This window comes from Tiliqua scincoides, chromosome 4 (genome assembly GCF_035046505.1).
Source record: "Tiliqua scincoides isolate rTilSci1 chromosome 4, rTilSci1.hap2, whole genome shotgun sequence".
NCBI lineage: Eukaryota > Metazoa > Chordata > Lepidosauria > Squamata > Scincidae > Tiliqua > Tiliqua scincoides.
In genome coordinates this window covers 67690080-67714773 of record NC_089824.1, presented here as the reverse complement: position 1 = coordinate 67714773, position 24694 = coordinate 67690080, and the positions used below count along the sequence as shown (strand labels likewise).

Sequence of the window (24694 nt, the reverse complement as noted above, 5' to 3'; positions counted from 1 at the left end):
ATTAAAAAAAGAAAGAAAAGGAAAAAGAAAAAAAAAACAGCAACCTAGTTTCATATGGTTATGTGATCACTGTTAAGCCTATCCTACTCAGCCAAACTGCTGACAGATGACAATCACAGCTCCGTTTTAAAGAGCCTCGATACTACTTTCCTCGCCTTTAGCCTTGAAAGACAGATTTCACGGTTTCTCTTGCTCTCTGACTATATTGACCGTAACTACTGTTATCTGTCTGGCTAATGGGAGTGTGAATTTCAGGAAGACAGATAGGAGGAAAGACAACAAACTGTTGGCAAAAAGGCTAGGGTGAAATTAGATACTGGTCAGACTTTTCTGGGAATATCACCACTTAAGTTTTCTGACAGTTAAAGGGGGAGGGGGAACTCAAAGAGGTATAAGCTGCATTGGGGGAGAGTGGAAGCTGTTTTAATCTTTATCAAAATAGTTATTTAAATAATGACACAGCAATACGGTTGTCCCTCTGGTCAGCAACATAGAAAATAGAAGATGAGCCTGCTCCTTGCCCTCAGATGTAGAAATGGGACTTCTAAGAACAGAACCTTCATAGTATTGCATCAATTACACAAAACTAAAATTGCAACACTTGATATTGCTGCATCGCACAATTGAGAAGTAAGGCAATAATAATTTCCATCATCCTTCACACAATCTTTCATTTTGCTACTAAAGAAGATAATCTCTAAGTCATGATCCACATTTCTTTCAGTTCCTGTTCATACACTCTTTTGGTGGTTGCCTCCTTGTGATTAGGTACTAGTACAAAAGGCCCGTTCATGCTAGAGGCTACATCTGTACAGTAAAGGGACTGGTGCCATCCTTCTCACTACACTATTTCAGTACCACGCCAGCCAAATATATCGACTAGGCTTAGGCTTCAATCCTATAAGTGCTTACCTGCGAGTAAATCTGACTGAACTCAATGGGACGTAATTCTGGGTAGACATGCATAAGATTGTCCTGTAAGTTTCTCTTTCAGAAGATGCTGCCATAGAATTGACCCTAACAGATCCTTAAATTCTCCTTACATAAGAACGTAAGATGAGCCCCACTGGATCAGTTCAAGGACCCACACAGCCCAGCTTCCTTGTATCTCACAGTGGCCCACCAGACCATAACTCAAAAAGCAGTTTAGAAATTTGCATTAAAATGTTTCAAGGGAGAATTTGGTGGGAAAAGAATGGTATATGGGCTGGGAGAAGAGGTTCTAATCCAGAATGAAGCTACATAATATTACTTGAATTTAGCTACATTAACTTAAAGTAGCAAAATTACTCTTACACAATACAGGCACCTCTCGATTTACATGGCCTTGATTTGCATGTTTCAAAATAAGATGATTTGAACATTAATAGTGGAAGTCTGATTCATGCATACGAATTTTCAAAGTTTTCACAGCAAAGCTTACTATGCTTCCACATGTTTGGCCAGCAGCATGGACTCATATAATATTTTGTGCATTTTAAGTATCAGTTGCCCCAGTAGCAATAAGACCAACACCTGCATCTGTCTTATCATGGCTCATACACAGAGATTCCAGGTCTCTAGCTGCAGGAGCAGCACTGACTGTCACTCTGTCCAATGTGGCAGAGCAGAACATAACAGTTTTTTGGTCTTCATTCAAACCCACTGGCAAAGGAGGGAAGCCTCTGGCAGAAGCCACCTCAGTTGAGAGAAACTGACTAAGGGCATAATTCAGCCCTTGACTTGGGCCAGTACAAATCCCTTTCGCCAGCCCAGGAGGGTTGGAAACATGCCATAAGGCATGTTTGTGCCTCCTCAGGAGGAAGCCAGGTCAGCGCTCAAAGAAGGGTCAGCCTGCAGAGGCCTCTGCAAGCCTCCGCGCCAGCTTTCTCTGCACAGGTTGTATCAGCCTGGCTGGGCCAATGCAAGGAGGAAAGGTAGGCAGGGGGGAGGCAGGAAGGATGTGGGAGGGAGACGTTCATGGGTGGGGGGAAGGCGGCTGGTAGGCGGCCCTGGAGACCGGTGGGGAGCAGGAGGCGGGGCTGGGATCTGGCAATTATCCTGGATCCCAACCCCCGTTCCCAGGGAGAATGGAGCATCTCTAAGCTGCTCCGCTCTTCTCGGACTTGTGCCACCCCAAGAGGTGGCACAAGTCTGAGGAGATCCATCGGAGCCTGCGGCCCTTACCCAGAGGTAAGGGGAAATGTTTTCCCTTGCCTCTGGCTGAGCCGCTTATGGCCCCTATCCTGCACTGGATACAGCGCAAGCCTGTTGGCTTGCCTGATCCATTGCAGGATAAGATTTTGCCCTAAGGCTGCAATCCTATCCACACTTACCTGGGAGTAAGCCCCATTGACTATAGTGGACTTACATCTGAGTAGACATGCATAGGATTGGGCTGTAAGTCCAGGCAGCAACAGAGAAGCTGCCCAGTTGCAGGTTGCTTTGCTTGCCTCCACTTTCTTTCCAGACGGCAATGGCAGCAGTGACAACAATACTGGAAGCTACTGAGATGACATGCCTCTGGGGCAGAAAACTATGCCCAAGTTGCACTCCCAGGCACAGGATGAATGGCAGAGGAGTACACATGTACATGTGTAAAGAACTGTTCATTTTCAGGGGTGTTGAAAGCAGGAAAGCCATGGAATTTCTTCTACTTTGACTGAGTAAGAGCCAGTGCCACCTGGTGATTCTTCTGCGGACGGGGAAGGGAACTTGAGAAGTGAGCTGTTCCTTCCTTGGAGCTTTGTTTATCTACTGAGGGAGATATTACATGCAGTCGGCACTGCCCTCTGTTTGGAGCCTTTCTTCGTTGGGACACCTGTAGCCTCTCTGTCCTGCTCCCAATAACCTCCCTCTGTAACTGACAATCATTAACATGAGCGTTAGATTCCTTTCCCCTAAGCTATACCAATTACATTGGTTCCTAAGGGAAAAGTAGTTTTAATTTACACATGTTTAATAAACCCACCAATTGCCACGAACATAACCCCTGTGTAAATCAAGAGGTATCCCTGGAAGGATTTTGGTACAGAATTCTAAACAAAGTAATTTGCCAGCCAAAGTACAGGTAGGGCCTCTTCATCCACAGATTTGGGACCTGCAGTTTTTCGGAACCACCAAATCCATGGTTCTCCAAACGTGATGGGAGCTATACTCTGGTGGCATTTGGAGCCCCTTCTGAGGGCTGGGGAGGTTGTGCATGGCCTCCCTGACTCTCAGGAGACCCTCTAAGGCCTCCAGAAGGCCAAAAATGGACACTTCCAGTTTTCAGTCAAAAACTGGAAGTGTTGATTTTTTGCATTCCGGAGGCCTTAGAGGGACTCTTGAGGATCAGGGAAGCCACACACAGCTTCCCTGGCCCTCAGAAGGGCCTCCAAATGCAACCAGAGCACAGCTGCAGTCACATACAGAGAACACCAGGTGGGGAGATCCATGGATTTGATAATCAGCAGATTTCAGTATGGGGGGGGTGTCCAGGAATTGATCCCCCTGTGGATACTAAGGCATCACTTGTACAAAGAAGAGAGTTGCCAAATCATAGCATCATTGGCCAAGGTGGTTGAGTTTGTTATTTGTAAACTGATTGTTCGATGATTATTGGTCTACTCTACACAGAATGATCAATGTTATGTGACATTGGTAGACTTACCATAAGGAGTCAAACAACATGCTTCCTCTTTCTGTTTGCAGGTTGTAGAATTCCACTGATTCAAATAGGACTGAAGAGAGTACAATATTGTATCAAGAAAGACAGAAGTTGAAGAACCCATCACCCATGCAGTGATAAGCAGTAAAAAGGCAAAAAAAATGTTTTTTATCATGAGCATCAGCCCTTCATTTATGAATTACATATCCTGCCTTTCCATCAAGAAATTTAAAGTGACATACATCTGCTTCCCAGAACTACGCAGGCAGTGACCAGACCTAGGCCTGCTTGACCAGGCCTATACCTGCTTCAGCAAAGTGGCTGTATCATGTGTCCTCAGTGATCATGGATTCCTGCCAGTGTTGCTGTCGGTTGTACTGCAGATGAGAAGGTCCACACTTTACTCAATCTCAGGAACTATACATCACAGGTGAGAGATAGTCTAGTAAGACTTAGGTGTTAGCTTTATTGTTTTATTTGATGCAGTGCTTTTGACTGCATCTTGTTACCTTAGGGACAGCTCAGTCCTAATCTGTGCTGGTACAGAGAAGCCAAATAGCCTGTATGCGGTACTGGTTAGGAGGACGCTGAAGACCTACTTGGGGGAAGGGGATATTTTTCCTCTTACGCTATGTAATGCTCCAGCCTGCCCAATGGGGCTACTCAGATCTGTGCCAGCTAAACTGTTGGTGCAAAACTAAGCAGCTCCTTGTAAAGATGCCAGGTCCAGTAAGGGATTAGAATACAGCAGAGGCCTCCTCTACCAATCCCACCACCATGCTGGGCCTGTCTCACCCCCTGTTCTGCCCTCCCCCACCCCATTACACAGCCTCACCGCCTCCATTCCACCCTCCCACCGCCCTTCCACCGCCTCTACACCGCTTGAGTGGGCTTCAAACCAGTCTGCCGCCTTGTTGGTCTTCTTGCCGAATATGGACAAGGCGGTGTTGTAAACGGTATTCTTGAAATGTTCCCATCTGTTGGATGCGTTTGCGTCGGACGGGCCTGGAAGAGATTCCTCAAGCGCTTGTGCAAATTCCTCCACTTTTCTGCATTACAATCTCTGCATTACAATCACTTCCTGCATTACATACACTTCCTGCATTACAATCTCTGAGCATGAACTGGAGGTTGTCCATGACTTTGTGTACCTTGGCTCAACGATCTCCGACACTCATTCTCTCGATACTGAGCTAAACAAGCGCATCGGTAAAGCAGCTACCACGTTTTCCAGACTCACAAAGAGAGTCTGGTCCAACAAGAAGCTGACAGAACATACCAAGATCCAGGTCTACAGAGCTTGCGTCCTGAGTACACTTCTGTACTGCAGCGAGTCATGGACTCTTCGCTCACAACAGGAGAGGAAACTGAGCGCTTTCCACATGCGCTGCCTCCGACGCATCCTCGGCATCACCTGGCAGGACAAAGTTCCAAACAACACAGTCCTGGAACGTGCTGGAATCCCTAGCATGTATTCACTGCTGAAACAGAGACGCCTGCGTTGGCTTGGTCATGTCGTGAGAATGGATGATGGCCGGATCCCAAAGGATCTCCTCTATGGAGAACTTGTGCAAGGAAAGCGCCCTACAGGTAGACCACAGCTGCGATACAAGGACATCTGCAAGAGGGATCTGAAGGCCTTAGGGATGGACCTCAACAAGTGGGAAACCCTGGCCTCTGAGCGGCCCGCTTGGAGGCAGGCTGTGCAGCATGGCCTTTCCCAGTTTGAAGAGACACTTTGCCAACAGTCTGAGGCTAAGAGGCAAAGAAGGAAGGCCCATAGCCAGGGAGACAGACCAGGGACAGACTGCACTTGCTCCCGGTGTGGAAGGGATTGTCACTCCCGGATTGGCCTTTTCAGCCACACTAGATGCTGTGCTAGAACCACCTTTCAGAGCGCGATACCATAGTCTTTCGAGACTGAAGGTTGCCAATACACCGCTTGGCAGAGTACTTGCCTCCGGTGGCCAGAAACTGGGATGCAACACTGGCAGTCTTGTGCAGGCCTTTCTGCTGGCAAGTGCTTGCACTAGTGTAGTCGCTAGCTTGATTTATGGCATGTTTGCAACATGCAGCAACTGCTGCACCATTAGTAGTTTATAGGATTGGGCTGTTAAGTATTTTTGAGTTCTGTATAAATCTAAACATTTATTTCAATCTTAATGAATTTATAAAATCTATAGATGTGTTGTCTATGAAAAGGAACTGATTCACCTAGATCTAGGCTTGGCTAACAAACCACATTACTGTCTTTCAAGTACTTTGCCAGGGCCTTGGAGGCAAAGGCCATTGTCATTTGTATTGCTCTGAACTCTTAAGGTCTAGGGGTGTTTATAAGCCTTCAGAGTCCCCTGGCTGGAGAGTTAGCAGATGAAAACAATCCACCTTTGTGGGTGGATGTTCCTGGAAGCAAACCAAACTTTATAGGACTGCAACTGGCTGTACCCCAGAGACTGGGTTCGGTGACTGGCAGCCCTGTGGTAGCATAACACTAAGACCATACCCTAATCCTTTCCCAGTTCCTATTCCACTTGTTTGTTTACCTACTGAGGTGCACTCAGGGCAGAATAAGAGTTGGTTGGTACTGCAACAATTGCCAGAAAGGACCAAATGCTGGTGTATTTTGCAAATGAGTGGAGGGCAAACCACCTGCTGGATCTGTACAGACAGGAAGGCTACATAAAAAGATGAAGAGGTCTTGTTCCGGTGTTTATAACCACTGAACAGAGTGAACGGAACTGAAAGACTCCCTCCTCCAGGCATTCTTGTAAGATTTCCATTTGTCACTTTGCTCTCTCACTCTCTTCTATGTTTACCACAATCAGAACTCATGGCAGGGGCAAGGAAGGAGGGGGAAAAAGGGAAGATCATAGAGAAACTGTTATCTCATCATGGTGGCCACAGATTATTCCCCAAATCTCTGGGTCCAACACAGTCCCATACAACCATTAGATGCATCTACTCCACCAGTTGGACAACACTGGTTAAAACCTACAACCTTAAAGCTCCTGCAGCTTCCTCCTATAAATGAGCAAATGGTGGCAGCAGAAGAAAGAATGATTTTGAGGTTTCTCTCTATCACTGGAGCTTTGAACACTGCTCCTATTTCCAGGAATCCTGAATCCTGGGATATGTCATTTCCAGGGGTTCTGACACCAATAAGTAAATAAGTAAGTAAATGAATAAATGAATAAATAAATAAAAGATTCAGGCACCATAAGAAAACTGCATTTCCTAGAGACGCTGTCCCTTTGATACAACCATACCTGCATATACAAACATATATTCCAACTGCAGTGAGGAAGAAAGGTCTCCAGCTGGTCCTGCCTGCTATTGTCCCACAGTTTTGGTAAATGGGAGGGGGTGGATATTGGCCAATGATGGCGAACCTATGGCATGGGTGTCAAAGGTGACATGCCATGACATTTTGGGTGACACAGCAACATCCGACAACATAAGAACATAAGAACAGCCCCACTGGATCAGGCCATAGGCCCATCTAGTCCAGCTTCCTGTATCTCACAGCGGCCCACCAAATGCTCCAGGGAGCACACCAGATAACAAGAGACCTCATCCTGGTGCCCTCCCTTGCATCTGGCATTCTGACATAACCCATTTCTAAAATCAGGAGGTTGCGCATACACATCATGGCTTGTACGCCATAATGGATTTTTCCTCCAGAAACTTGTCCAATCCCCTTTTAAAGGCGTCTAGGCTAGACGCCAGAACCACATCCTATGGCAAGGAGTTCCACAGACCGACCACACGCTGACTAAAGAAATATTTTCTTTTGTCTGTCCTAACCCGCCCAACACTCAATTTTAGTGGATGTCCCCTGGTTCTGGTATTATGTGAGAGTGTAAAGAGCATCTCCCTATCCACTCTGTCCATCCCCTGCATAATTTTGTATGTCTCAATCATGTCCCCCCTCAGGCGTCTCTTTTCTAGGCTGAAGAGGCCCAAATGCTGTAGCCTTTCCTCATATTGTGTTTCCTCATATTGTGTTTCCTCATATTGTGTTGCCTCCGCAGCCAATCAAGGCACCTGACGACACAGTGCAGCGGGTATAAACAGCAGCTATAAACAACAGCGGGTATAAATCAACAACTGAGTTTGATTTACTCATATTTCATTTTTGCAATTATTTGATGTGGGCAGATGTTTGTATTGGACTCAATACCCAATTATGTTATGGGATGTGATAAGGTCCAAATAATAAGTGGTTTAGAATAAACTAAGCTATCTTCCAGGGACGGGCAAGTCAGGTACGGCTTGGCTCGAGTCAAGTCACGAGTCTCTGTGACTTAACTCGAAAGTGAGTCATAACAGGGGCACTTTACAAGTTGCCCTGAATGTTTTTATGACTTGAAAAGACTCAAGTCATTTCCTTTAAAAAGTCAGCCATGGAAGAAAACGGAGCTGCTGCCAGGCTGTGTGTGTGGGATTTCTATTTAAACACTCCCCTGATGTCCCCATCCCATCTGTAAACAGGGTAGGAGGGGGTGGGAGGTGAGAGCCAGGAGAGAAGTGGTAAGAGGGAGGAGGATCACACACAGCAGCTGGGGGCACAAACCTAACCAGGTCTACTCAGAAGTAAGTCCTATTTTGTTCAATGGGGCTTACTCTCAGGAAAGTGTGGTTAGGATTGCAGCCTGGGAGGCTTACCAGGTCAATTCAATCCTTTGCAGCTCTACTCAGAAGTAGTTCCATTTGCACTGGTCATTCAATGAGGCTTCTTCCTCCCAAGTAACAATGGAGCCAAAAGGAGTCATGCGTTTGGAAAGCGTGATCATTACGAACCGCCTTCCCTACCACATCCCTGCCTCCTTCCCCTCCCAGAGTTTCTTCTTGCCAGTTCTAAGGCAAAAAAACCCCCTTGGGATCCTCCTTCTGCCTCCTTCATTCAAAGAAAAAAACCAGACTGCCCATCCTACATCCAATGACCATCAGTTCCTTCAGAGATGGGCAAGAGAGCCCACTCTCTCCCTCCGGCCCAATGCAAAAGCAAAACCTTAACCCTTCCCTGCCTTTTGGCTTGAACTTTCCTGCTGCTTGCCCTGCTGCTGAATGATGGCTCCATGAGGTCTTTCATGCCATAAAAAAAAGTAAGCAAGCACACCCAGACACAGGCAGACTCGAGTCTGCATGCATGGGGACGAGTGCTGAGTCAGTGGCCTCAGATTCAAGTCAATGCCCAAGTTATCAGCGCAGGTGACTTGAGTCTCCACAAGTCAGCAAAAAGCTCTGATTTTCATGACTCGGACTTGAGTCACGTGACTTGAGTTCCCATCCCTGCTACCTTCATGTGCATTAGTAAACCAAGCGATCTTCCAAAGTCCATTTCTGAAACAAATCAAAGGGTTCTCAACACTTTTGACATTAGAAAAGGCATGGCTAGCATTACACTCATTCCCCCAAATACCCAGGAAGGACAATAACACCTAGTTCACTATGATTTGGTGAAACTGGACTAGTGACAATCCATGCAGTTTCTTTGGTAGTCTCCTTACCTGGAAAAAACATCACATAACTGTTTATCTTTAGCCTTAACTGGTTATGATAAGAAGGTAAGGCAATTGCTGGCCATCTCTTGTCCAATTCTGGCAGAATATATTATGATAAACCACAGGCCTAGATTCTTTAAAATAAGCACCTAACTAGGAAGCTTACAACACCTACTAAGCATATGAAAACCCTTTCATGCATCTAATACATTGGCCAAAGAAAACACTATCCACAGTGTCTTGCAGTTTGAAGCAACAATCCTGTGTCTTCACCAAATCCATATTTGACTGTGTGTGGACAAGAACTGCAGTATAAAATGGAGTCCGAATTCAGCCACGTCTGCAAAATGGTCTTTGAATTGTTACCTGTTTCGCAACTCAAGGCATGCACCTCAGCGTTTCATTGTGAAACGGTCAATGTATCTCTCTTGGAGAAAAGGTTGAGAAATCTCATCTTATTGGGTATAGGTATACTTAATTATAATAAATTCTGCAGCAATGGCAACTGTGGGATGCAAAACTCACAATAATTTCACTTTTATTAAACACATGGCATGTCCTGCAACAAATGTTTCTAGGATCCGGTAATGTATCCTGTTGTTCAGAACCATTCACAGAAAAAAAAATGAAACACTTCCAGGAGAAGGAGTACTTCTTCCATGTAATACATATATCACAATCACATAGCTGCGTGTATCTTTATAATTGCAGTTTGAAAGTGCACTGCATTAGGTTATATACTGTAGAAGTATAGGTATAAATCACTGGGAGTGTCCCTAACTCAAATACAAACATATATTCAGCTAAGTATGTACTTTTCATATCTTTTCACTTCAGCAAGTCCAACAACAGCACTGTCATAATTCAACTGAAGTACAGGTGGATAAAAATACGTTTTTCATACAGCATTGCAACTAGAAGTTGGCCTTGACTTTTCTGCTTCATTTACCACACTGGACATTAGTGAAGCATACTGCTGGCTATTCGATAGCAGGGGCCTTTCACTGCCTTTTGGGCCATCTCATGTGTTAAAGCAAACACTGATTCATTTGAGCCTAGCCCCGAGAAAGCCCCAAGAAAGCTCTAAAAGCACGGCTACATTCTTACTCAGCACCTCAGATCATACAAAAACGCACCAATAGACATGATCTCGAATATTCTCATGAAAGTAAACCTGACCAGTTATTATTTTTATTGAAATGCTTCAATAACTGTAGTTTAAATCTATCTAGACTTGAGTTGAATTATGTACTAACAAATGATTTTTTTAAATAAAGGTTAAAATGCCCTAGGGCCTTGAGAGGGGGGCTATAAGGCTAACTGTGAAGTTGCACTAAGAAGCAGTTCCCTGATAAAAACTATATGATGGCAAAAGTGTTGTGGTATGTAATTGTACAACAAAATACACCTGTAGGTTATCAATTCTAACCCCTGCTTTGTACAACCTGTGAGTGCAGGAGGGATAAAAGTAATCAACCATTCACATACTTTCTTAGTACATGTACGCCTAACCTTTTCAAAATACTTTGATCATACAAGTGTGGTTTGACACCAAAAACATATTGTTATCAGTACAATATTTTCTTTGGTAACTTGAAGCATCTTTAAATTTCGGGCCATCTCCAATACGGATAATTCTGATAATTTGAGCAGCAGAAGCAAGCATTGTTTTATTTGGATACAGCTGTGGATATGATGTGTGTAATTAATTGTTCCGTCAAAAAATGCAATTCCATGGTGCATTTGATGATTTAAGTATACAACAGCTTAGTTTTTCTGAGTCGACTAAAAATAGTGATTTTAATTTATTCCTGCTGCCTACAATTACCCACAACCATGTATTTTTAAATATTTCCAGCCTATAAAAATTACTAATTTTTGCCACTTGTGTTTATCTGCCTTTAGACTTTGATTTGGATAAATTAAGCTCTCAAGTGTTCCTTGCTTTATGAAACTCTGCATGTTGTACACTTCAACACAAATAAATGACTTCTACCATTAGAGGTTTAAATAATGTAATGTATTTCGTGCTCAGCCTGAAGCGGGATTCCAATGAAGTTGCTAATGCACGTAATGATTAAGTGTAACTCAAATACTAACTGTGTTGTTGAAAACATGACAGGCAATAATTTGGTCTATTATATTCTGCCATTTAATTGCCTAGTACAGACATTCTCTGACACGTTATGAAGCAATGATTTACAATTATTCAAGCTGCAAAGGTCAGAAAGTGACATTATAATCATCTACACAGAGATCCCTTCTAATGTACAAAAAATAGGTAATACCACACAAAAATAGTTTTACTGAAGTTTCAACTTTCCATTTAAAGATTTATCTAGCCACAGAGCACACAGTTCACTTGCGGCACATTAATATACATACAAAAACTAGATGTACATCTTCACCTCTTTCTGATCTTAAGTTTGAGAATGAATCTTCGTTGTTCCCTACAAGCTAGACTAAGCACACAAATAGTGTTTGTTATTATTTTGTTCAAAAATAAAAAAGAGCTCAAGTTCAAATAATCTGGATCTGAGAAGACGAAGACGAAGAAGAGTGTCATATACTTAGCTTTTACTTGTATGACAAAATGGATCTCTAGTAGCAAAACGTACTGAAGGAGCAACACAGTTCCTTAAGCTGCAACATCTGAAGACTAACATGTTTTCTTCAGGAACTTTTTTACCCATTAAATATGACATTGCTTCTAAGCACACTAATGTATCATCTTGCATTAAGGGGCAGGCTTCAATTTTACTTCACACACACCTTTTCAAACTTTTTCAAAATTAAATGTATCTGTTTGAAACGATAACCTACTATTACAGAAACCACATTCATCAAAATGTTGACAACACTGTCAAGGACAAACTTTAAGATGACGTTTCAAATCTCTTCTGCAAATGATGGTGTGCAAGGAAAACAAAAACATACGGGAAGCACAAAGGAAAGAACACGCTAGAACAAATGCCTGAAGTGGCTTTAAAAAAAAATGAGGAAAGGTTGGGCTTTGCAAAATATTATTCATTATCTAAACAACAGTCTGCAACAGTAAAAATGACATAACAAAGGTCTATTTTAAAGTTATTGCAAGAATGCATGAAGAACCAATGGGATTCATTTCAAAATTATTAACATTTCTGAAAACACCAGAGATTCATCCCCCATTTCTGTTGCAGTCATTTTTTTTTATTTAAACCAAATTAAGTAGAGAAATAGAAAGTAAATAACTCTAGTTGTGAGGTATATATATATTTTAAAAGTTCTACATTCAAAACCAAAAGAAAGAAAAGTAGATGTATTTTTAAATTATAACTTGCCTATAAATTCTGTTTAAAATCTGAAGTGCTGAACTATTCATTTTTCATATACCTGAGGCACAGAATCTCAAAAGTGCATGATAAGCCTTTTGACCACATTCCACTGTATAAGTTTAAAGAAGAAGAAGAAGCTAAATGCTAGGAAACCAGTCAGATTTGCTAATCTAACTTTGTGTCATCAACAACTTCATAGCCAGACTTCTGAAAATTAAATCTAAATAGGTAGCAGTTGGATACTCACTGAAAACAGATCCCTTCTCAAACAAGGGATGCATTTCCCATTCATGAACAGAACGCAAAAGGAAAACAATCACCACACATCTGCCGATAAGGAAATGAGTAGCAGACGGTTTATTTCAAATGCTGAAAGATTAGTAGCTTCCAATTTCTATGGCAGACTACTTCTACTGTGCAGCTGGAAAAAATAAAATTTAGATGTGTAACAATAAAAGCAACATGCAAAAACATTGTTGCCTTTTCCCCCCCTCCTCTGTGTGGTGATCAAGATACAGTACATAAAACGTTCAGTTCATTTTTAGTACTTAGATTGGCATTACTTTACAAAGGGTTCTTTGCTTTCCAATTCATAACTAAATTGTATTTCAAGGCAATCAAGTGGTATCTTACATTCATAATGATCCATAGCCTTGCACCGATATTTCAACCTTTAAAAAAAAATGCCCAGACAGGTTGCATAGCAATTGGAAAAACAATTTAACCTTCCAACTAATAGAAAGCTTGTTGTTTGGTATCTAAAAGTCACAGGATACAACCTTAACTGCTACAGAAAAGAAAACAGAGTACAGGACCTTCTGTTTGTGACAAAATTACCAAGTTAATGTTCCTGAAAGATCACTTCACCTTTTAAAACATGATTTTTTAAAAAGGTAAATTTATAGCAATTAAAGCTAATGAAGAAATGCAGCACGAGCTGCTTATGTTCAGGAACTAATAGGTCCACTGAGCATTTGTAAGATTATTTAGCCATCAATGATAATGAATTGACATTGTCAGTGATGTTAATGTACCAATGCTCTATATTGCCACTAATCCGATAGTCAATCCCAGCAATTTTATGTTGCCATTCTACTTTGTAACCTATACACTATCCTAACTTTTTGGTTAACATGGCAGAAATATAGCACAGACTATTATACTCTCTCTCCTCCCCACCCCACCCCACACACACATATTAAAAGGTTGGTATATTCATTATTTAGTGGGCAGTTCAAACTGCACTGACTATCTCTTCTTTAAATCCATTATAGTTGTTAGAATGACAAGATGTCATTACCAATTCAGCCATTGTTAGTAAGTAATAGCTGCAATGCTTTTTGTGACTATCAGATGAAATTTAATTATTTTAACTGCAAACAAAATGTCCATATGTAGCAGATATCTGTGAAGAGGACAGACGTGTCTCCTTTCATTAGTTACCACACATCACATAAACACACATCTTATCAACATTAACTATATACTTCTATGTAAGAATATTGTGAGATATAATCTTCTTTATACTCTTTATATAGTATGTCATTAAAAGTCTTTGGCAACTGCCACATTTAAGTGTCCAGCCAATAGGTTCTTTGAATCATCAACTTCGGTTTCTGCTTTGAATTATAAGCATACTTTTTTTTCTAACAAAGGAGAAAGAAATTGAAAAGGCTGCATCACCAATTAAAAACGGTTGTGCCAACTCGCCTCCCTCAATCCCATAAACACAAGGCACTGCAATTCTGATCAGCAGGTTGTCAATTGCAACTTCAAGGACTATTACTGTATTGCTACTTAAATATATTCAGTCTAAACTCATCATGGATGAAGAGGGTATTTACTTATGAAGCAATACTTATAGCTTTGCTGACTATTCAGAGACAAAGCCAAGTTTTGTTCTCAGACAGTGTTGTGGATTTGCCCTCAGTCATTAGCTTTCAGACAGAAGTGTCCGATAAGTCAAGTGCACAGAATTATTATAGTTAAAAAAAAAACAGACTTCTACTAAATACAGCTTTCAGTGATGCTATGTACAGCTTAATAATATTTGTCCAAAATGATCACTTCCATTGTGCTTTAAAGTAACTTGGCCACCAGCTCCCCAGTTCCCACCTCCCTTCGGGGAATAACACCATCCTTACCAATCTGAAACAGACACCCTTTCATTATTTGTGAAACAGACACATGAATCAGTGAAAAGAATCTTAATTTGCTTAAGAATATTGCACTCACTTTGTTCTGTAAGGAGGTTAATTGCAAGAACTGATGAGAAGAAAATCTTGCTGAAAAATATCCTGAACCACCCACCTCACTATCAATGTATGCACCAACTTATCTAAGTGAACCTGTGCAGTTCCATGCACTAGCCATCAGGCCATCACAGCAACTTAACCTGTTTTGTGGAAAGCGTTTCTATCTGATGCATATATTAGCTAATTCTTTTAGCATAATAACACTAAAATACACTTTTAATAGAACTATGGTACTAAAACCCACCTCTGAATGTCTATGATGTACCATATATGCCATGGCATTTTAAAACCTTTTAACCATTTCTGCTAAATTAATTAGTTTTGCATTAAAGAGTCTCAGTGCCTCCCTATTAAATGCAACACATTTGAAGGACAATTAAACATTACGAATGGCCCTTCTGACGAAATAGCCATTAGGAAAGAAAACAGGTTTTCCAAGATAACACCACATATGCAAGATGTGCTTGGCAATATTTAAAAATCCTTAAAAGTTTTCTTCTTTGCTGAAATACAGAAATCATATGGAAGCCCATGACCTAATCACTGAGTTGGAACTATAACATTATAGCACAAATACATGTATGTGCACATGTACACAAAACGCACACCAAATTAAAGTCTATATTATTTTTTATGCCTTTAAAAAGGAATTTATAGTTCTCCCTGGCAATGTGAATGAACATCCTATAATTTAGTCAATTTACAGATTACAGGTTCAAATTGACCTTGTAGCCCATAAAATTGCTCATCTGCAGTACTGGATTAGAAGTAGGAAAAGAATGTCATAACTGTATTTAAGGAATTTACCATAACAATGGGAAGGAGGATATGCATGCATAATTTTAGCCCCTCTTGCTCACATCCTCGTTCTGAATGCTGAAACAATGCATAGCCTGTACTCCTCTCTGGTTAACCAAGGGAGGAACTGTTTCAATTTACTCACCCACAGACATGACACTTGTATTCCCGCATCCCAAGGTGCCTCTTGACATGGTTTCTGGCATCTCCTAGCTGAGCTGTTGCAAAGTGGCAAATCTTGCACTTGAATGGCTTTGATCCTAAGCAAAATTTAGCATAAAGATAGGAGTTGAATTAGAATATTATATTACCCTTGGTTAAAGACATCACAATTTGTGGGGGGAAATAGGGTGGGTGGGTGTGGAAATCACTATCCGATATTTAACCTGTTTAAGTATCTTGCCTAGTAGCCAAAAGAAAAAAATTCTGTTGCATACATTTATAACTCCAGGGATACTGTTAGGGCATGTGCCACATATTTCTCATTAAAGATACTTTCCTGAAGTTCAAACACAAAAGTTAAGGAAAAATGGGGTTTCATTAATGAGCACTCACTTATTATGGAAACTGTATTGATAATTAGAAGATGAGATACTTGAGGAACTTTGAAATGAGGCCACAAAACTTGCTCCATATCACAAAATTGCTAGGACTTGGGACATAGCCCAGCAGAACCTGTTCCGGTTCATCTCAGTGACACTCACACAAGAAAGATTTCCATTTAACTGTTCCAGTTCCTCAAGACCATTTTTTAAAGGCGGAAGTGCCATGGCAAGGTGATCTTTTCCCTCACTTTTTCCTTAATAAAATAGCCCTGTGAAAGTATTCTCAAACTATCAAATGCCTAAAATGGTCAGGCCAAACAAGCAAATTTGAGAGTCATAGTAACCTACAATTTTATCATTTGGAGAAGCTTTTGTGACAGAAGCTCATTATATAAAACGTGATCTTTCAATGTATTTAAACAGTTACATGAATCAGCAGTTACAGAACATTTATTCTTAAGAGTGAAACCTGCATCTTATATAGTGATACAGGGTGTTCCTGAAAGCCTCCAAACCTAACATGGAAAGCAATGGTATGCAACAATCATTACAAAAGAAGAGCTGCTCCTGGTTTCTCAGTATATCTGGATTGATTTCTCAGTGCATACGTTTTTAAGAATGCTCACATTAAAAAGATGCATTATTTTAAAGATTTTTTTAACCAGGTAATTTTACCATGTTCCTCTCCCTGATAAGCAATAGTCTTACACCTTAGCACTGATATTTCAGTGCTCTCACTCTCTGTTGTCCATACAGATAGAATGATTCATTGCCTTTCTATTGCAATGACACGCAGTATATGAAAATACACTGAATAAAATATTACACCTATATGACTGTTTTATGGTCAGGAATTTATGATTATTCTGAAAACTAGAAGTATTGACATTTTGGCTATTATTTATTTCGAGAACAAACTTTAACTGCATAGAACAGACCAAAGAATTATAGATTTCCTCCTGCCCCACAAGAAAGCTGACCGACCTGTTCTTTGGCAAGACAGTCAGGCCAAGAAAATGTAGGCATACACATTGTAACTGAAGGAGTCTTTCCAATCAGATGGAGGCAATTATATTATCACAAAAATGCAGTCATTAAACCTAGCAGGTGTCAGTACTGGGATACTAAGCGGTGACACATCATTTTAAAGGATGCTATGACCCTTTCCAACTTTTATAAGACCAGCAAATCTCTATATCCATAAATCCCAGAATTGCAGTTAAGAGTAAGTGCAATATGTTCACAGATACTTCATATTATGTTTGGGATATGTTTTGTGAAGAACTTCCTCCAATATAGTTAAACATAATATGAAATATGGTGTCTTTAATAAATATACATAAAAGAACTGGGATAAGAAAAATGTTACAGTACATCATACTTGATCAATGAACCTTTCTCCTATGCCCTTGAACACAGAATATCATCCTAGAAGACTTTGTTTAAATTGAGGATCTCGGTAAAAAAAAATTTTTAGAGTCTTAAATTTCAATTTAATTCCCAAAAGCTGACGAAAAATGAAGCATTTAATTTTAATCTTCCAGCAGAAATAAAAAAGTCAACAGTACTAAGCACAGGCAGACAAGGTTGAATATTTCACAGTTCAATGACAATGAAGCCAGATCTCTTAATACTTCCATTTCTACTGTTAGAAGTAGATGTAAAATATATTTAGCACCTGAATGGTTATATCTAGTCAGCTTTATATGTTTAAATGTCAAAAGCAGGTTGAGACTGCAGCTAACAGTGATCACATTCTATCAATCACACTGGAAAATTCCAGTTTATTTAAATTATCCTGATAAAACTGAATTAACCATTAATTTGGTGGCATTCCAGATCAACACTGCATTCTATAAAGGGACCCATGAAAATAAATTTGAATAAAGTCAATCTACCTCCACATTAAATACAAAGTGTTGAAGTTGACGTTCTAACTCATCAGTTTAAAGACTAATTACGCAATATATAATGCCAAGGCTATGACCGACTATGGTAAAGCACTTTATCCGCATTTATATTTCTATTTTATTTCATAGAAACTAAAATATCTTGCAGTTTCCATTCCATATTCTTTTTACTTCTTTCTCCAAACATGGTAAATTTGTTCCTTTTCTCAGTTATCATTGGTGCTCCATGGTTTCTGCACTTTTGCTGTTCTCCTTGAAAATTATTTATTGACAGCAGTTTTAGGGAGCCCAGGCACCACTGATACACCAAGATATTTGGAGCTAAAATTGACAGTATTAAAAAGCATTCATTGTAATGTTGATATTAAAAGCCACTTCTGCCCAATGTTGCATATATGTAACAGGGATCAAATGTGTACACCTGTGAGCTGGGCAGAAATGGGTCAGCTCTACAGTATCAAAAACATACTTGTGCATGGTAGCATTGTTATTAACAGCTACTGATTTTAGGATTAGGCCTATCCAATTTCCAGCATCAATGCAGCTACAATGCAGTCCAAAAGTAAAGAGAACAAATGTTCCTTTGAGGACCTTGAGGAGGCTTCCATAACTCCCGACCACCAAAGGAAGCTGTATATATCCCACTGGCATGGCTACATTGGCACTGAAAAATTGGATAGGAGTAGGCCCTTGGTCTAACCCAGGACCCAAAAGAGACTTCATGTTTTATTCAAATAAAAGCCTACTTGGCAGGGTTCTTAACTGCATGGACAAACGCTCTGCAGAAAAGAACAGTCCTGAACACAGGGGTATTAAGGGATGTGGCCAGAAAATGCGGCAGCATGGGAGCATGGCTACCCAGCACTTCCTTACTCAGTGAAGCAGACAGCTTCATACCAAGGGTATGAAGGAGAGATTGAAAGGAAGGATTTCAACATTGTTGATGTTGATGAGGGCAGGAGGACTATTCCCAGGGGGAAAAGTCAAACATTCCATTGGGCTACTGCAAGCACCTTGAAGCCAGTCCTTTGAATCTGTGCCATTACATGCATCTACCTTTTATTACATTTCCTCTCAAACCTGCTAAAAGTCTTTTCCATGCTCTGGTCATATATCTCACCTACATTAAAGCAAACTCTTCCTTGATTGTCTCCCTTGCTGTAGTGAGGTAGCTAAGGGCAGACAGGGAGTTCAATGCCCCAGGTATCATGTCCTGAAGAGGTGCCAACCTGTACCCCTAAAGGCAGACTCAAGGCAAAAAAAAAAACACCTGCCTTCTGAGGTATCAGAAAGGCACTTCTGGTTTTCATGAAAACCAGAAGTGTCTTTCTAAATGCTCCAGGAAGACTTCTCAGGCCCGGGAAGGCAGAATGTGGCCTCCCCACACCTCAGACCACCTCCTGGACATGAGCAGAGGTGTTAAAATTGATATTTTAGTATGTGTCTGTTAAAAAATTTTGTGCCCCTGGTGCCAGATGAGTTTGCTATGCCACTGTTTTGCTGTTCTTTCTCACCTATTGTAAATTTAAAATGCTTCTGCTAAAAGTCTCTGTCACAATAGTATAATCAGTTTTCTACTCCTAACTGTTTTGTCAATGCATTATTTTCTGCACCAATCTCACTTCGACTATCCTCTTCCTTCTATCATTTTAAGAAGCTGCCTTACATTTAGTAATGGTGTCTTGCCTGGATGCCTTTAAGAAGGAATTGGACAAATTTCTGGAGGAAAAGTTCATTATGGGTTACAAGTCATAGTAGGTATGTGCAAGCTATTGGTTTTAAAGGCAGGTTGCCTCTGATTGCCAGATGCAGGGGAGGGTACCGGGATGCAGTCTGACATGTCTGTTGTCTTGTGTTTTCCCTGGGGCATTTGGTGGGCCACTGTAAGATACACAAGCTGGACTAGATGGGCCTTTGGCCTGATCCAGGAGGGCTCTTCTTATGTTCCTTTGTTTCACACGCTCCACTTTGCTCACTTGGGCAAACTTATCTGCAGTCAGCCCATATTGTTTGTTCCTATTCCCTTCTTTGTAGCTCCTGCCTTGTTTTACACTACATATGGAACAGCCTTACTACAGTAGTACATAGAGCTAATGCATCTTGAAAAATCTATTATAGTTCTAATGAAAACTTAAACTAGTGCTTGAACCTGCTAAATGAGATAATGCGTTCAACAAACCCTGATCAAAACCATAAAGCCCTGCCTGGCCCATAGTAGCCCAACTATTCTGTTCTGATATTGTAACTAAATTTCCTCTCTCTCTCTCTCTCATTCTCACTATTGAGCCTTATACTCTCCCTTATACTTTTATCTTACATGCATTATAAGCCATTGGTGAAATGACAGTATTGCTGCATTTTATACAGCACAAAGCAAATAATTCTCAGTTGCTTATAGTCTAGAGATGAAACATCAAGGGTGCAATCCTAGATGCACTTTCCTGGGAGTAAGGTTCATTAAACACAATGGGACTTGCCTTTGAATAGACATTAGGATTGTGATGCAAGTTACTTAAAGAATCAAGTCCAATAATAATTTCCTCCCCTTATAATTTTGTAGGGACAAATCAAGAAAGTTATACTATGTTACTATTCTACATAGCACTAGATCTTGTGTTAATCTTTACAATTAGGAATACATTCAAAACCTAAGAAAACCAGGTTTGGCTACATCTAGCTCTTCAAGAAAACAAGCTACATCCCACTGAGATGGGATAAACCTCTGTCTGTGCACCAAGAAGCCACAATATCTGCATAAAGTCAGCCCAGATTAGGTAGAAGCCAGACAACTAAAAGCCCTTTTTTTTACCTCAACACTTTGAGAACCAGTATACCACACAGTCATGTGAGGTCGCACCATGGGGAAGATACTCCCACACCACTAAGATGAAGGTACAAGTTTTATGAAAACATGAAGGCCAATCAGTGCCAGGCTGCAGGGGGCTATGGGGCAATGCCCTGTACTTGATCCCCATGGAACCCCCTGCCCACTCCTGATAATATACTGGGCAGTATCACTGTCACTAGTACTGCAGACCCAGAGGTTAGCCAGGCCTTCTGACGGGCTTGGGCCTTATTCAGGGTTCAAACTACCCAGCCCCTGAGTCCAGCTGAATGCCAGTTTTATGAATGATGGAGAATATAGAGTACAAAAAAAAAAAGCATTATCATTGCTCAGGTCTCAAATTTCTCTAAGTGGATTTACATATACAGCACAAGTTGAGGCTCCTCTAGAACAGGGGTATCCAAACATTTTGGCAGGAGAGCCACATCATCTCTCCGACACTGTGTCAGGGGGCAGGGGGGAAAAAGAATTAATTTACATTTCAAATTTGCATAAATTTACATAAATGAATTTATTAGAGATTGAACTTATATGAATGACTGAAGGTCCTGCAATAGCTCAAGGCCTATAAAAGGCCTTGCACAAAGCAAGGCCAGCCTTTCCTTCGCTGCCACTGCTGCATCACAGACGTGAAACAGCAAGTAGTGGAGGGAGCCCTTGTCCCTCAGCTCAGGTGAGAGGTCAAACAGTCGTCCGCATGCTGAGAGCAGTTGCATCAGGCCAGCATGGGCTCCAGCAAGTCTCTGGAGGGCCAGAGGCTCATTGAAGACTGGGGGCTCCCTGAGGGCCTGATTGGGAGCCCCTGAGGGCCGCAAGTGGCCCCCGGGCCAGTTTTGCTACCAGTTTCAGAACAATTAAGATTTGTTCTTCCATGAATACTCTTCATATGGTAAGACTGAAATGGAACCAGGTTCTGAAAAATTAACATTTGGCAAAGTTTTCTTAATGTATTAAAACGTGTGGGGTCTGAGAGGCATTTAGAAGACACCTTCATCACATGACACTTCCCTACCCCCAAAAGACATTTTACTGAATTATGTTAAACCACAGATTTGCAGGCAAGTTATTTTAAGTAGATGGACACCTGAGTACTGAATCTTCACCATGTTCATCTCTACGCAGAAGGGGCTTAGCCCTTAAATTGGTGACTTCAGAAGAAATTGTAAACAGACAAGTCACTATATTTTCAGGATTCTGGTTGTTAATTAAGCATACAGGACCTGTTTGAAATGGGAGTTGAAAAGTCTTCCACCTCTAATATTTCTTTTGCTTTTCTTTACACTTCCTCATTTTCACTTGTCAATGCTTGATGGACTTGCTTGTTATCTCCCATATCATACAGCCTTTCCTTCGCTACGTGAGAAGCTTTGGAATGAGTGTAAACCTTTTGGAAGACCACTATTTTCAACTATTTGGAGACTCCAGTGACTGAAGAGAGATGGGTTGGGGGTGCTTGTGAGAGAGATTAAAAAAGGAATAAAGCACTAACATATAAGGTCTTATGAAGAAAGACAACTGTTAAAAACATTCAGAAACATATACATATCATATGGTAATCTGGTATTATACTAATGCAGACTAGAATGGCATTTGTTCCTCCTGTTTTTCTTCACACAGAAGCATACATTGTGATGTCCTCCTTTTGCCTCCCAATCTTGATGGCCAAAACCCATTTATTTCTTATAGAACTGCTTTTATTGTGCAGAAGATGGGAAGAAACTTTACATAAAACATTCAGTACATCAAAAAAAAAATGAAGAAAAAAAACCAGGAATTGGAAGAATAAAAACCTCTTCCAGTTAACTATTAATAAAAATACCAGCATTACTATTTTATGTGCATAAGCAAAGTTATCAGAAAAGCAATTCATTTTAAGGTGCAGGGAGTAAGAGAATAGATTAAAACCTCTGCTGCTGCTTTCCCCCCAAAACGACTTGCAAAATGAAACAGTAGATATGTGTTGTCACCCCCCAAAAGCCTGTTTTTCTGTACATTCAGAGTTAATGCAGAGCACAATACAAAATACACTCTGTGATAAGACGTACACAAGATGTTAAAAAGTGAGCTAACTTTTACTAAATGTTACAATCAATGATGTAACTTATGTAAGTAGGGTTGCTTTGTCATATATTGATAGTTACCTCACTTTCACATCCACATTAACTTGATTTTAAATGCAATTAATACATATAGTCAAGGAAGACTAATGGACTACATTCTGCACTTAACCTGGTGGACATTTTCAAATGGCACAAGTGACCAGTGCAAACCTATTTTGCATTGTAAACGACTAAATAAATCTTAATGGATTAAGAATGATCAGCTATCAACACACAAGGGAAATTAAGTGCTGAAATGCCTACATTGATTATTTTAAATTATTAGCCTTACTCTGTTCTTGAATTTGTATGCTTTTAGTGAGCTTTAACACATTTACAAGACTTATTGACTATAATTACAAGAGAATTCAAGTAATGGACACATCAATTATAAGCAACATGTCTTGACCAGACAGTTGCATAAAGAATTCTAAAGAGAGCTCCATTAGCATCTTCCCTGTAGTTTTATTCCATTTTATCTGCCTTAAGAGGGAATATTAAGGGCTTATAAAAGCTGCTCCAACCATGTGAACATGTTGGTGCTTCCTAAAGACTCATCACCAGAATCAAAATTAAAACATTTCCTGAAACATTACCCACAAATATAGTTGTATTAGCAGGCTCAAAAGAAGACAGGAATTCCGGAGCTTAAAGTACTGATAGAAAAAATTAATCCTGTAGTTTTAATAAGATACCTGAAGATGCTTAAAGGCAATGCCAGTTCTCCTCAGCTGAATTTAAAGACATTGCCCAGTCTTAGTTCTGCCTTTTCTAAGGAAACAAACATTATTTTAGGATTACACCCAGAATATTAATATTCTTTCATAATGTTTTGCACTTCTTACGTTTTCATGCTTTCTAGAAACTGTGCACTAAGTTTCAACCACTACATGAATTTAAACTATAGCTTCTATAATAAGCCATTATTTAAAAGTACAGTAAAATAAACCTTACAGTTTTAATGAAAATATGTTCATTGAAATGTGAATTTATTATTCAAATCCACTCATAAATTCAACCAGAGAGACATCACTTGTCTAAGCAGAGCTCAGTGATTTAGAAAAGCTGTCTATTTAAAATAAAAAATGTATGGCAGGTTTATAGAAACATAGCAGTGAATTTTTACATAAATTTAGAACTGCAGCTTATGCATTTTTGACAAAAGTGTTGTTTTAAATTTTTCCACTTAATATAAAACATAAAAAGAGAATGGAGAGTGTGGCACAGCAGAGAGTCTAAATGACAAGGTCCAACTTTCACAGGTACTGCATGACCTCTTCCACTACCTTCTAAAAAGACGACAGATTGCCATTTCCATGATAATCATACAATTTTGTTTTCTAATAGTGTACTACCATTCTTCAAAGAGAAATGCAACAAATACCTACCATTTGACCATTACACATGAAAAGTCAAACTCTGCATCCAGAAATAGGAAACTATTTATGACATTGGGGTGGGGTACTACCTGGATGAGATTCTACTGCCAATAGATTCTACTGCCCTGCCAAGCTGCTAGTCCAGAATGCCATCACAGAATGAAAAAGTCATAGAATACCTTCATATTCCCAGCCCAGAGTAGAACTACACATTACTTTGGCAAATGTGAGCTCGCACATTTTCCAAGATAACACATTTTGCAAGGGGACTGGGATTTATAGAGGGCAGCTGGCAGGTTAGTGGGGGCATGGCCATTTGTGTCAGCTGCCAATTTCCCCATGCAAATGCTCCAGACCACTTTCTCCTTAGTCAAGTTTTTCGTCCAGTCACAGAATCTGGATGGCAGGCAAAAA

At 40.4% G+C, this 24694-nt stretch overlaps 1 protein-coding gene across 1 annotated transcript in view; it reads right to left on the bottom strand.

The window, feature by feature from the left end:
* The window catches only part of ZNF407 (zinc finger protein 407), a 434476-nt gene that overhangs the window by 378235 nt on the left and 31547 nt on the right, over positions 1–24694 (bottom strand). The window contains exon 3 of the mRNA XM_066626167.1: positions 15648–15762. Coding sequence (XP_066482264.1) covers positions 15648–15762 — 115 coding nt within the window. The remainder of the gene's footprint in view (positions 1–15647; positions 15763–24694) is intronic.